General features: G+C 42.7%; 1 protein-coding gene across 3 annotated transcripts in view; it reads right to left on the reverse strand.

Moving 5' to 3' along the window:
• Window positions 1-15,489, reverse strand: part of LOC132828007 (zinc transporter ZIP11-like) — a 711,835-nt gene that overhangs the window by 233,746 nt on the left and 462,600 nt on the right. For all 3 annotated transcript variants that reach the window (XM_060844870.1, XM_060844869.1, XM_060844868.1), the window contains exon 6: window positions 13,131-13,200. In XM_060844870.1, the coding sequence (XP_060700853.1) occupies window positions 13,131-13,200 (70 nt within the window). The remainder of the gene's footprint in view (window positions 1-13,130; window positions 13,201-15,489) is intronic.

Consider the following 15,489-nt stretch of genomic DNA (forward strand, 5'->3'; position numbering starts at 1 on the left):
TTTCTTTTTCATATTAGTCCTAAATAGACTATATTATACCCTGAGACTGTGACCCCTGACTCTTGACTTCTCAGCTGGGGAAAACATCCTCCTTACATCTCATTTGCCTGGCAAAGTTAGAATCTTATGTTTCAATCTAAACTCTTCCGAGCACCATGGATTGGCAATTCTTCATTTAAGATGTAGAGTCACACATGAATGGTTTCAACACATCAGTTAATGAGGTTGATGCTTGCAGCTTAGGGTGTGCCTTCAAAAAGACACACCCTGAGGAAGGAAAATGTCCCATTGCAAAATGTGGAGTATTGCATTACCATGAAGGAGTATTAACACAAGGCCGTTCTTGTGATTGTAAAAGAAAGATGCAACAGTAAGTAATAAAGCTGTGGCTTCAAGATACAGTCAGATTTTGCAGCAGGATCAAATGGCCATTTCCCAAATGCTCCTTAATGAGATGATGGTTCCTCTAGATCTGACCTATCCACAGCATGTGGTGCAGAATGAACAAAGTAAAGCTGAGTAGTCTTGCTTTACAGCACTAAAATATAACCTTTAGCTTTGTGGGCTCAAGCTTTTGCAATTAGACACAAATCAACAATTCTGGAGCCAATTACCCCAATTTTGAAAAGTGCCCTCTGCCCACCCCAGGTTACTGCTCAAAGACATCCGCAGATTATCAAATGTGAAGTCTACCATGAAATCAGTACGATACAGCAGTGCTTTAAATCATGCCATTTCAAAACAATGCTATAAAACCTAATCATTCACATATTCAAGAACAGGAATTTGGTAAAGTTTGAGGAATACAATTGGAAAATGGGTTTCTCAGGGAAAAAAAAAGTGGCATTTCCTTCGTGTCAATCCTCAAGTTGGAGTTTGAAATACATACAATGACTTTTAAAAACATATGAAGTTACTTTCTAGTTGGACTGGGGCACAGTAGTTAGCGCAAATTTAACAACAAAGATTGTCTAAAATTTTACAAAATATATCTATCAGTACCTTTATGACCACAAGATCAAATTCATTTCCAGAACCTTTTTGGAAACAAGTGTCATCAGCTTCCCCACAGGAGGCAGCAAACATACTCATCAAACCACTATTTTTCAGTGACTTTTTGTCTGTAAATAGTCAGAAAGATACATTTTAATAATTTTCTGTGCCTGGCTTGGGCTGACAAGTGGCAAGTAACATGTGCACCACACAAATGCTGGGCACTTGACCATCGCTCCTTGACATTCAATGGTGTTACCATCACTGAATCCCCCACTATCAATATCCTGGAGGTTACCATTGATCAGAAGCTCAATTGGACTCACTACATAAACACAGTGACCACAAGAGGAGGTCAGAGGCTAGGAATACTGCAGTGAGTAACTTATCTTGTGACTCAACAAAGCTTATCCACCATCTAAAAGTCATACGTCAGAGTATGATGGAATACTCCCCACTTGCCTAGATGAGTGCAACTCCAACAACACTCAAGGAGCTTGGCACCATCCAGGACAAGGCAGCCTACTTGATTTGGTGCAACATCAACAAACTTCCACTCCCTCCACCACCAGCATTCAGTAATAACAGTGTATCCTATCAACTAGATACAATACAGAAATTCACCCAAGATCCTTAAACAGCACCTTCCAAGCCCACAACCTCTTTCATCTGAAGGACAAGGGCAGCAGACACATGGGAACACCACAACCTTCAAGTTCCCCTCCAAACTACACACCATCCTGACTTAGAAATATATCGCGTGCCTTTACTGTCACTGGGTCAAAATCCTGGAATTCCCTCCCTAAGGGTATTGTGGGTCAACATACAGTATGTGGACTGTAGCAGTTCATGAAGGCAGCTCACCACCACCTTCTGAAGGACAACTAAGGATGGACAATAAAAAAAGTACTGACCAGCCAGCAATGGCCACATCCCACTAGAGAATAAAAAAAGTCCCGCCTAATATAATGGTGTATCAATATTTAGGTATTTACCATGTATACCTGTATTTGACAAACAGTTTTGTCGACCAGCAACATATTAATTATTCTGCAACAAAATTAAAAACAACATTTACTCAATACGTTATTTTTACTTTTCTTAAACATTCAGTTGGCCAATTGCAGGCAGAGTGGGTGTGTAAGATGGCTGTAATTTTTTATAGCACATTGTTTATGCCAGGCTTTTAATTACATTCCCAAATCTTTTATACGAGGAATTGCTCCTTTCAAATCAATCTAATCAGCCATTAATAGAAAATGACTCAAGTAACATTCATCACAACGGAATGTTTAAATTGGGCAGAATGTAGATGGGGATGTCTGCCTGGGAAATCAGACAGGTCTGGGCATTAATTAGATTAGTTTAGATTACCTACAGTGTGGAAACAGGCCCTTCGGCCCAACTAGTCCACACTGACCCTCTGAAGAGCAACCCACCCAGACACATTTCCCTCTGACCAAAGCACCTAACACTATGGGCAATTTAGCATAGCCAATTCACCTAACCTGCACATCTTTGGACTGTGGAAGGAAACCCATGCAGACACGGGGAGAATGTGCAAACTCCACATAGACAGTCGCCCAATGCTGGAATCAAACCTGGGACCCTGACGCTGTGAGGCAGCAGTGCTAACCACTGAGCCAGCGTGCCACCCGTAGAGGGTGTAGATGGGTAGAGAGTCACTGTTGCAGAAAAACTGTAAAACAGGGCCAAAACAAGACAGATTGCCTGTAGTTCTTCCACCAGCATTATACGCTAAAGCATTTTGCAATTTGTATTTTGGTAGCCTCATTACACTTACATACCGTCCCACTGCTGCGTACTGCTTCCAAATGCTTGTTTGAAAAGTGCAAGTTCTACAGGAAGTTACCCTTAGATTACAGAAACTGCATTTCAGCAACACATAGGATGTGGTAGAGTCTGGTACAATTGCAACATTTAAGAGGCATTTGGATGGGTATATGAATAGGAAGGGTATGGAGGGATATGGGCTGGGTGCTGGCAGGTGGGACGAGATTGGGTTGGGATATCTGGTTGGACCAAAGGGTCTGTTTCCATGCTGTACATCTCTATGACTCTATGTCAATACAAACAATGAATACACTGAGAACTGTGGCTTGTATATATTTAACAGCTGGTTAAAAGGCAAAAGAATAGGATGGGATGGTGGAGTATGGAAGGACATTGATTCCAATGGAAGCCATTTCTCTTAGACTTAATTTGCTAAATTATTTCGTGATGCCTTTAATGACTGATTCTAGCTACCCTGGTGGAACCTTTCTCACCCTTTGGCAAAGTAATTTCACTGATATTTGTTCTAAATTTAAATTTCAGCCATGTCACTCAGTCTTACTGACCTGACTTGTTGAGGAGTAACGTACTGAATTCACTTTGTCCATAATTTTTCATACCAAAAGGAGCAATTGAGAGTACAGAGCTTGGATATTGCCGAGAAGAGACGGGTGCCACTGAAACTTTTTATCTTGCTCTCATCAGGACAGACGCAAGAATGTCAAATTTCAAAAGACTGTCAAAATTATTTTCAAGATTTACTTTTCCCTCTTTTTTTCCCTGGGCTGGTCATTTTAAGCTTCTTTGACCATTCCCAAGGACATCCTCAGCAGATCTGAGACGCAGTAATTTCATCATTAGTTGATTGTTGTTCAGAGAATTTTTCAAAGGTTGAAATGGTCAATGACAATGTCACAAAAACAGCTTGTTTGCCAAAGTGGACGGCCATTTTGCACTGCACTAAATTCTGATTCACCTCAATAGGGAAAAAGACTTAATGAGTGCCTTTAATGAGAAAAGAATATAGCAAAGCACTTTACTATCCATTGATATTTCTCTTATCATAGGAAATCAGAACAGGAGTAGATCATTCAAGCCTTCAAACCTGCTCCAACATTCAACACCATGGCTGACACTCATCCCTTAAAACCCTTAACTTTCCTGTTGATCAACAACCCATCTAGCTCGGCCTTGACCACTGCTTCCTGGGGTAGAAAGCTCCCAGAACACTTGACCATGCAAGAAGAAATTGCTCTCCATCTTGAGGTTACGTAGGAGGTCCCTTATTTTTAAATGTGTTGACTAATTCGGAACAGCAGCAGCCAATAAGTTCACAACAAACACCAATAATTGCCAGATAATGTGTTTCCGTGACATCGACAGAGCAATTGAGTATTATCCAGGGAACAGGGATAATGTCATGCCCCTGTTTCTGAGGCCAGGGTGCGTGAAGCTTATCTGTGCCAAAGGTAAAAGTAATGTTGCTCTAGTCTCATCAGATCATAGGGCTGCTCTCTCTTCAGACAGAGATGACTGGTGGTGGTTTATCCTGATGGTCACCATATCTCAGGCAAGGGGAGGGCTTGAGAAAGACAGTCCTTCAGGGTAACCTAAGGCGGTGCAGCAATTGAACCCACGCTGTTGACATCACTCTGCATTGCAGACCAGCTGTGCAGCCAACTCAGCCAACCAACCAAGTTAAAGTTAATGAAAATACACATTCATTCCCCAGAGCTGCAAGGAAGACTGATTGATCTTTCTATCTTGACAATTCAACATGACACTGCACAGAACACTGCTCAGAAGAAAATTGTTTTCGTGAAACTGAAAGCACGGAAAGTTAAATTTCAAATCTCGATCAACTTAGTCGCATGGAAACCCATGTTTTATCATGTCTTATCAGCCACATGACACATTAATGTGCATTGTAGATCCTACGTAAAGTGCAGAAAGATCAGAATATGTACAATCAATGTCTTAATATCCTCCTTTATTTCACTTGAAATAAATTTGTAATTTGTTTATAAATGCAGAATGTTTATTCATTTCAGTACAGAGTATAGTTCATTTCTATTAACCACCATGCCGAAGCAACCTACCGCTGATAAAAATGTGGTCTAGTGCAGAGTTGTGTTCTCAAGTTTAATCATTTAGGAAGCTCCTTGGTGATCCTGTGTTGTCACGAGAGGTGATACATGCAAACCAAAGGCACATGGGCAGCAAAAGGGGAGGACTGAGAGGTTTAGTTGGAGCAAGAACTGGGGGCAGCCTGCAGGCAATGGCAATTTTTAGCAGTTGCATGGGACTGGGACAATTTTACTGTGTTTTTGAAAGGGAATTGTGTGAAGTCAGGGGAAGGCATTAGGCTCTTAGAGTGGTACATACGCTTGCACAAGCCTGCCTGTCTGATGACAGCAATGAAATTCAGCACCATCCTGACAGATTTGACAAACAATCAGGACTCCCGCCCACCTTCCGAGGACCCCTTCGCCCGTCTCCAACACACACCATCCACCTCGACACCCCATACTGGCCTATTACCCGCCCTCGACCTCTTCGTTTCCAACTGCTGCCAGGACAGTAATCACCTCAATCTGTCTAGCCCCTTTCCCCACTCCAACCTCTCACCCTCACAACGCGCAGCCCTCCAATCCCTCTGCTCCAATCCCAACCTCACCATCAAGCCAGCAGATAAATGGGGCACAGTGGTAGTCTGGCACACTGACCTCTACACCGCTGAAGCCAGATGCTAACTCGAAGACACCTCCTCCTACCGCCCCCTCCCCCAACCAAACAGTCATCTCCCATACAGAACCTCATCACCTCAGGAGATCTCCCACCCACAGCTTCCAACCTCAGTCTGGGAACCACGCACTGCCCGGTTCTACCTCCTTCCCAAGGTCCACAAGCCTGACCACCCTGGCCGACCCATTGTCTCAGCCTGCTCCTGCCCCACTGAACTCATCTCCACCTACCTTGAAACTGTCCTATCCCCTGATTCCAGGAACTCCCCACATACGTTCGAGACACCACTCATGCCCTCCACCTCTTCCAAGACTTCTGTTTCACTGGCCCCCAACGCCTCATCTTCACCATGGATATCCAATCCCTCTACACCTCCATCCGCCATGACCAGGGCTTCCAAGCCCTCCACCTCTTCCTCTCCCGACGTCCCCAACAGTACCCTTCCACCGACACTCTCATTCGTTTGGCTGAACTAGTCCTCACCCTCAACAATTTCTCCTTTGAATCCTCCCACTTCCCCCAGACCAAAGAGGTAGCCATGGGCACCCGTATGGGCCCCAGCTATGCCTGTCTCTTTGTTGGCTAGGTAGAACAGTCCATCTTTCATAGTTACACCGGCACCACTCCCCACCTCTTCCTCTGCTACATTGATGACTGCATTGGCGCCACCTCGTGCTCCCACAAGGAGGTTGAGCAACTCATCAACTTCACCAACACATTCCACCCTGACCTTAACTTTACCTGTACCTTCTGTGACACCTCCCTCCCTTTCCTGGACCTCTCCATCTCCATTAATGATGACCGACTTGACACTGACATTTTTTACAAACCCACCAACTCCCACAGCTACCTGGATTACACCTCTTCCCACCCTACCTCCTGCAAAAATGCCATCCCATATTCCCAATTTCTCCGCCTCTGCCGTATCTGCTTCCAGGAAGACCAGTTCCCCCACAGAACACATCAGATGGCTTCCTTCTTTACAGACCACAATTTCCCTTTTTATGTAGTTAAAGATGCCCTCCAATGTGTCTCGTCCACATCCCGCATTTCTGCCCTCAGACCCCACCCCTCCAACCGTAACAAGGACAGAACCTCCCTGGTGCTAACCTTCCACCCTACTAACCTTCGCATAAACCAAATCATCTGACGAATTTTCCGCCACCTCCAAACAGACCCCACCACCAGGGATATATTTCCCTCCCCGCCCCTTTCCACCTTCCGCAAAGACCATTCCCCCATGACTACCTGGTCAGGTCCACGCCCCCCCCTAACAACACACTCTCCCATCCTGGCACCTTCCCCTGCCACCGCAGGAATTGCAAAACCTGTGCCCACACCTCCTCCCTTACATCCATCAAAGTTTTACCTGCGCATCCACCAATATCATTTATTGTATCCAGTGCTCCTGATGCGGTCTCCTCTACATTGGGGAGACTGGACGCCTCCTAGCAGAGCCCTTTAGGGAATAACTCCAGGACACCCGCACCAATCAACCACACCGCCCTGTGGCCCAACATTTCAACTCCCCTCCCACTCTGCCGAGGACATGCAAGTCCCAGGCCTCCTTCACCGCCGCTCCCTCACTACCCGACGCCTGGAGGAAGAATGCCTCATCTTCCACCTTGGAACACTTCAACCCCAAGGCATCAATGTGGACTTCACCAGTTTCCTCATTTCCCCTTCCCCCTCCTCACCCCAGTTCCAAACTTCCAGCTCAGCACAGTCCCCATGACTTATCCTACCTGCCTATCTTCCTTTCCACCTATCCACTCCACCCTCCTCTCTGACCTATCACTTTCATCGCACCCCCATCCAACCATTGTACTCTTTGCTACCCTCCTCCACCCTCCTCTCTGACCAATCACCTTCATCCTCTCCCCCACTCACCTCTATTGTAGTCTATGCTACTTTCTCCCCACCTCCACCCCCCCTCTCATTTATCTCTCCACCCTGCAGGCACTCTGCCTATATTCCTGATGAAAGGCTTTTGCCTGAAACATTGATTTTCCTGCTCCTCAGATGCTGCCTGAACTGCAGTGCTTTTCCAGCACCACTAATCCAGAATCTGATTTCCAGCATCTGCAGTCATTGTTTTTACCTAAAAAATGACTGTTGCCATTTCAAGCACAGAAACCGAGAATCCCAGCCCTAATGACAATCAAACTTGGGGGGTGATGTAAAATTAATGTCATTTGATAGAGGTTTAGATCGTTGTAAGTCGTAGAATTGATAGTAAGCCATGAGAACAGTGAAACTAGTGATGGTTGTATCTGTACAGGTAGACTGCTGACTGCAAATGTAATCTTGTAAATATGATGAAACAGTGGAATTCTCAAAAGCATATACAGATTCTCAGCGAACAGTTAGAGAGCTGTGGGAATAGGGAGAGAGAAGCAGATACTAAACTTCTTCCTGTTGTGATTTGTATCAGGTATATTGGACATTACTTCATTAAACATTGAGAGAGATCACAATAACAGTTTGCAACCTGAGAATGTGAATACTATGAATTAAGAAACGTACTCTGTGTTTAATTCAAGTGCTAAAAATGAAATAATTGCAAATTTTACATTCTCTATGCACGACTCCCAAGATTTACCTCAACAATTTTCTGTAATTTTATAGGGAAATGTCACAGTTAGAAAATGATTGGCTGGTCTTAAGCATGTCCACAAAATTACTTCCATTATCAAACCCAACAAATCCTTAACAGATAGATTCTTTGCTTTGTAAATGCTTATTTTGCACTGTCAGAGGAGCTGAACATTGGATTTAATGAGACGATTGATATTTCCGTGTTTTTAATGGTCTTGGAACAGGAAGATGAACTGACATTCCAGGAGCTAATCACCCAACAGCGTTATTGCTCACTTGCAATCCAAATGACTTTTCTGAATAAGGCCCAAGAATGGTTTTTTGCCAATAACTCAGTCGATGTTACAGTACATGCTTACATACATTGGCAATGTGATTTATTGTTTAATTAAATTGAAAAGGTGTTTGTTGAAAGTCTGGCAAAATTATATCACAGCTGATCCAGTGTTCCAAACAATTCCCCCAAAGAGATAGGAATTGGAGTTGATCATGCTGAAAAATTAGAAATGGATATCACTGCACTTCACAAAAGAGAGCCCTACAAACTTCAGAGCTGCTGGTCACTTGTTATGGGAAAACACTGCAATAGAATTTGGCTTCAGCATGTATGTGGGACCACTTACCTAAAAGTCGCAATATCCAGTAGGCCCTGAGGAAGATGAGACATGGTGGAGCTGCACCATTTGCCTCAAACATCAACAACTGCAACAAAGCAAGGATTGCCAGGATCTTCATGAGCATCGCACATCAGCCTCTTCAGTCACAAGAGCAGTCACGGAAGATGATGAATCCACTACCAGCTTGGATAATGAGGAGCTTTTCAACAACATCATTCCAACTCTCCGGACTCTAAATAAGTTGTTATACCTGGTAAATGACATTCTAGGGATCCATTCATCACTGATCAAGAATGTAGGTAATTTATGGAGAATGGTTTGATTATTAAATTGCACTGTCAATTGCAAACAAAGGTCCTATGAGTGCCACTCCAAGCATGAGAAGTTTAATTCATACAGTTCAGATATTAATCATCTTTCTGTTTTTATTCACTGGTGTTCCAAGCAAATGCAGCAGTGAACAAGGCAATAAAGTCTCACCATAATCCAAGAACAAATTGCATTTCGAGTGACTGAACTGGTCAGTCATGGATTAATAATAAATGATCCAATGAAGAATAGAACAACATAAGAATCATAGAGTCCTTACAGTGCAGAGAGAGGCCATGTGGCCTACTGAGACTGCACCAGAACTCCTAAGAGCTCCCACCCAGAGGTCCGCCCTATCCTTGTAACTCTACATTTCCAAATGGCTAATCCACCTAACCTGCACATCTTTGGGCTGTGGGAGGAAAGCGGAGCATTTGGAGGAAACCCACACAGAGGGAGAACATACAAACTCCACACAGACAGTCACCTGAGGATGGAATTGAATTTGGGTCCCTGGTGCTGTGAGGCAGCAGTGCTAACCACTGAGCTACCATGCCACCCTAAAAATCAGAGTTGGCAGCAAGGCTAAAAGACAGGTGAGGAAAATTCTGTTCTCTCAGAAGGCTGTTCGTCTGTGAAATTCTCTTTCTGAGAAAGCAGCAGAGGGTGAGTCATTAAGTTTGTTCAAGGCAAAGTTTGCTCATTTTGATAAAGAAGGGCTATAGGGACAGACAGGTAAAAAGTTGGGTTGAGACTACAATCAGATTAGTCATAACAGAGCATTTTTGCAGGGCTGAATGGCCTAATCCTGCTCCTAAGTCCAATGGTTGCTTCGTGCCTTAACCCTGCAATACAAGCTGCCTGCTGCACAGTTCAAATTTGACAGTGAAGGCTGCACAGGTGGCATAACTCATGTACAATGTAATCTTCAGATCTATCATCATGCCGAAGACGTAAAATAGAAAGTCAAGGTTGCAAACACCTTCATAATAAAATTCATCTTACAACTGCTGTACCGGAATTGATAGCCTTCTGAAAATATCTTCTGTACACAGGGGACTACTTTATGCTTAATTCACAGGCTTCTCCCTCAAATGCTGAGTATGTAGCAACCAACTGTCTAGTTATTGAAACAGCACTGCTTCTTCTCGCATTATGATGAGGGTTATTTTATCGCTGATCACAGACACAGTACCACGGAGTGTAACGCTCACCTACTGTCAATGAGAACATCTGCTTGAGTATCACACATCGAGTTTTGTCTTGATTTGGAGATGCCAGTGTTGGACTGGGGTGTACAAAGTTAAAAATCACACAACATCAGGTTTAACTGGAAACACTAGCTTTCAGAACGCCATTCCTTTATCAGGTACAACCACCTCGCTATAAACCTCGCTATGCTTGGCTGTCTCAAACTGTGCTGAAAATGTGTTGCTGGTTAAAGCACAGCAGGTCAGGCAGCATCCAAGGAACAGGAAATTCGACGTTTCGGGCCAGAGCCCTTGTCTCAAACTGTGGTTAACATCAACTACATCATTTTTTGCTGGTTAAATTAAAAGCATTTTAGATATCTATGTTGTTTTATTTAACATCAGCAAAATTCTCTCTGATGTCAATTTTTTGTTTATTCTCAGAGATTCATAAGTGGCTTTGAAGTGTTTACAGAAACTGAAAGCCGTGAAATCTGATGAAAGCATGAGGCTGCAACTGCTCTGAATCCAAGGACATCCAGGACATCTGCATACAACAGCTGAGGATATAAAGCCTCCTCAAACATCTTATTTTCATCACCAAAAATCAAATTCTATCAGGGTAATGCAAGGTTAAAAAAAAACTGCTATAGTGGAAACTTTAAACATAGTTTGTCAACTGTTTATGTGTCCGCAATGTTAGTAGTAGAAAGGCAATCACAGTGAAAACCAGACAACTTCAGGCTGGTCATTAAAAAGACAAATTTGACTCTGTATTCAGAAATATGAAATTGACCAGGTTGTTCAATGCTGGGACATTTCAGTCACTGTCAAGGATAGAGGATTAACTTGAAGTTCTGTTGCCCATCTCAGTTAACCTGACTGGCTTGATGTTTTGCGTTCACTACAGAAATGCTGAGCAACTAAAAACTTGAACGTTGTGCCCCCAGTTAGAGAGATGGCTGTAATAATGTTATTCTGCCCAAAGACACCAAAAAGAGGCAGCCTCACTCATGTAATAAGGCAGCCTGTTCCACAACTCAACTTTCATGTTATATCATCTGGCTCTCAGCTTTTGCAGCAACATACGTCCCAATTGGTAAAGTAATAACTATTGAAAAATTTACACACTGAAAGACAATCCTGCAGGCTGTTGGACTGCAACTGAAGGGTGAGCTATGAAGATTTCCCATCCATTGCAGCTTCAAATAAACATAAATCTTGTTCTAAGGAAACCTGAAACATTACTTGTAACATTAACTGCCAGGCTTGCTGAGTTTTTCCAGCAATTTCTGTTTTTATTTCTGATTTACAGCAACCTGAGTTCTTATGGTTTTGATAAATCCTGTTTTGATAAATCCTGTACAGTTGCTGAAATGTGACTTCTTTAATGGTAGCAACCTTCACAGTTCCACAATATTGACATCCCTTGAATATACTGAGTCTAGACTGGGGATTTTCTGTCTGTGCAGGCATTATTCCACATATATTGTGAAAAAGATTAAAAACTACTTCGCAACAGCTTATGAAATGATGTTCAAAGAGTGACCTGACCTCGATCCAGGAACAACGTTCCGAGTTGGTTTTAAAGGTCAGACTCCAGCAATGTTTTCGATTTAGTAGTTGCCAGATACAATTATCATTTATTCTTTGAACTTCAGTTTAATAAATGGTTTGGTGTTGTCATGGCGCAGTTTGTGAGATGCTCCATTCACAGGCTCAATCTGCCATTCCATGAGTTATTGATCTCAGGCATGTCATGAGATGCAAAGCATAGACCATACCTTTTCTCATAGTGAAAGTCTCAATCCTGGGCACAAATAACTCTTAGCTCTCCTTGCATTTCTACACAGATATGGTTGTTGAGCAAAATTTACAGTTTCCAAGGATTAAACTTGCTCTTTAAATACAACTGATTTTTGTTCCAGAGAACCCATGAAAATAATCTATTAAATGAAGATGATCCATTCTACCAAACATGCTTTATCTCTATAGTTTTTGTTTTGTTCTCTAACTTTATGGGGGGAACTTACATTACACATGGGAAGAAACATGAAAAACAGTAGCTGCCAGTCACATATCAGACTGATGTTCAGTGCATCTAAAAGGCTCTGAGGCATAAAAATCTTTTTGTTTTAAGATGACCAGATCTCAATTTTATCTGAGCAATTTCTGTACCAGTAACAGTGTTCCATTATACCAGCAACTTGCATATGCATAGCATCATTAACAGGGCAAAACTTTCCAGAGTACTTCATGGGAGCAATACCAAACAATGCTTAAAATCAAGTCATAAATGGAGATATTTGGTACACTCGGTCAAAAACATGGTTGATCATAACCCGAAAGAGAAAGTCTCAGAAGCTTAGGGAGGCAGTATTGGCACTTAGGGATGCAGCCACCAATGAGAGCGCCTAAGATTTTATATCAGAATATACAAAATCCTAGGTCAATACAATAAAAGACAGCACTAAGACTTTAATCAAATCTGACTGAGGATTGTATCTGCATCCACTGAAACTCCACCACTGCTTATTTATGGTCTTCTGTGTTAGAGGTGATGCATTTCAAGTTTGGTTTACTTGCGTCAATGTATTCCTGAAAGAACTGTCAACTCAGTAATGGCCCCGAACTGCGAACATAACCTGCACTGTGTCATTTCACCTCCACCACTCCCTCTCCTTCCATCAGCAGGTCGGAAGAAATAGTTTTTGCTTTTGCCACTGCTCTTACTTTTGAAAGCCAAGATCAGATATTCCCTTGACTGAGGTGCGGTGACTGCTGTAACAAGGCAGGCCCAAAAGTCCATGATGTCCTCTCCTGTGTGATTGACTGATTGTGGGTGAGGAAGACCTCAAAATGGGAAAGGTGGATACTAGCTTACCGTGCACTCTCAAACGTCGCGGACGCAGTCTTGCCGATAGCGCCGAAGCCAACTCCCACCGCTAGACCCTCTGAAACAGAACCACAACAAAACAAACATCAGTAATAGGGAAGTGCTCCTGGTTCATCAGGTGCTATTCTTGAATGCTGCGCAATTTGTGCCCAAAGGAGACCATTCAGCCTGCAAAATTCTTCCTAACCCATTTCCTCTTCATTGTGTGTCCAAGAGTTACACTATCATACCAGCAGCATGATGGAGCCTTTCACAACATCAACACTGATGGAGGCCCATGCCTGTGAAACAATCAGGTTGGAAGAGAGTCTTGCAACATTGTCTGTGGAGCTGCTCATCTCAAATATGTAGCACAAAGTATAGCATAAATCTACAAGGGATAGCCACGGATTGAACTTTATTTAAGGATACACTTACACAATAAACCAAATGTCAGAGCAATGCTCAAATTAGTGTTCATAGGGATTTTCAGTGGCAATGCAAGCCCGCAGATCCCAGCAACCACTGTGGATGAGATTGCAGAGACTTTAATGTCAGTTGTTCACAGTAGCCCCAAAGAACAGTCAGGGAATGCCAAGATTTCAGAATCCCTCATGGTTTCAAGCCAATTCAGAAACCATGGAGCATACTCAATTTTGGGAAAATTTTGCTCTTAACAGCAAACAAAGAGATTCAGTAGCTCACGTCTCTGACTATAACCCTCACTTTTTGTTTGTGAGCTTGGGGTCAGTTTCAGTGTTACCTTCTCTACAGGGAGTCTGGGAATAAAGGCAAATAACAGTGAAGCTCCTCAAATATCCTGTCAGTGATGCGAAGAGGCTAATTAGGGAGGAAAACAGTAAATATAAGTAAAAAGTTAAATTGTGCAAGCTAAATATTGGGAAGTGCAGTTTGGATGAAGAGAGGGAGATAAGTTGAGACGGACATAAAATGTAAAACAAATGTATTTTTTATAATCTCCTGTAGACATTTTCTTGAGGAAACAAGAGTTCATAATTCTGAAAATAAATTTCAGGGCCAGAGAGCTCATTCATCAATAAACATCACATTAAAAACTAGCTTAATCCTGAATGCAACCATCCTGACGTTTTCAGCTCTTTTAGTGTAGACTTAATGGAAATGTACAATGGCTTAAAGCTGCCGGAGGCATTTGAACATCAGTCCACAGGAGAGGACTGGAACAGTGTAGCCTGCGGTGGAGCAGGAATCTCTGACAACAATGTCCTGGACTTCCCAGTTAACAGTGTATGCAGAAGGCTGCTGTTAGATGTCCATTATATCACTGAAAGCTAATAGACTTGCTGTTGCCACTGCAAATTCCACAGTAACGTAAATCAGAGCTCCCAAATCACAACTCAAATGCAATAATCCCTCACACTGTGAACAGAAGGTGAAACGATTGCAAAAACAATGTGCTCAGGAACTATTTCTCAAAAGATGAAGCTGAGTGGATCTATTAGCACAGTGGTCAATAGCAGAAGCATGTGATGCAATGGAATTATAAATCACCCCAGAATCATGCTATAAAGAAGTCAGTTTTTATGATTTCATCTCATTAAAGTATCTATAAACATTATGCTTTATGTCAAAGCCTGCAGGATTGCATGGTGTTTAGAGCCAGGGAGCTGTTTCAAAAAATGCTTATCTCATAAGTCAAGGTCTTCAGATCTTCAAAGCTGAGGAGAAAATACCATCTTGGAAAAAGTTCAAAAACAGCAGATGTGCGAAAATAAGACACAACTGAAATATGTATCAGATACCCAGCATTGAACAGTAACTTAGGGGACTCCCTGTATGATCACCCTATAACAAAAGCACTGAACACTCTCATCTACTTTCAGAACTGACTTACAAACATTTAAACACGCCCCACTTCACTGCTACCAACATGTATGACGACTCCAAAGGTGGAGTTGACCATATCCTTTGACCAAATGGTCAAGTTGTGGCACTACCCCCCAACTGGTGCAATCTTGCTAGTAAAAAAAAAGTTCCAGTGGCACTGAAGTGGATGAAAGCCTGTGTCAACAGTAGATTTTGCATGTGGCACTGGCTCAAGCTGCAGTATAGTTCTAGTCCAGCACGGACCAAAATGATGTCCCGAGCACAGGTGTTGGTAACCGCAGTCCACACAACAGGACCCAGAATGTGAGGTCGATTCCACTGAAAAATCATGAAAAGTTAACTATTTCTCTCCTGAGATACTGCCTGACCTGCTGAGTTTATCCAGTTTTCATTTTGCTCCTCTTTCAGATTTCCATCATCTACAACCTTCCATTTTGTACAGCACCAATGCACACCTCACCCATTGAGTCTAGCAGGTAGCCGACTCTCTAACAACACGGCA

Source organism: Hemiscyllium ocellatum, chromosome 25 (assembly GCF_020745735.1).
Source record: "Hemiscyllium ocellatum isolate sHemOce1 chromosome 25, sHemOce1.pat.X.cur, whole genome shotgun sequence".
NCBI lineage: Eukaryota > Metazoa > Chordata > Chondrichthyes > Orectolobiformes > Hemiscylliidae > Hemiscyllium > Hemiscyllium ocellatum.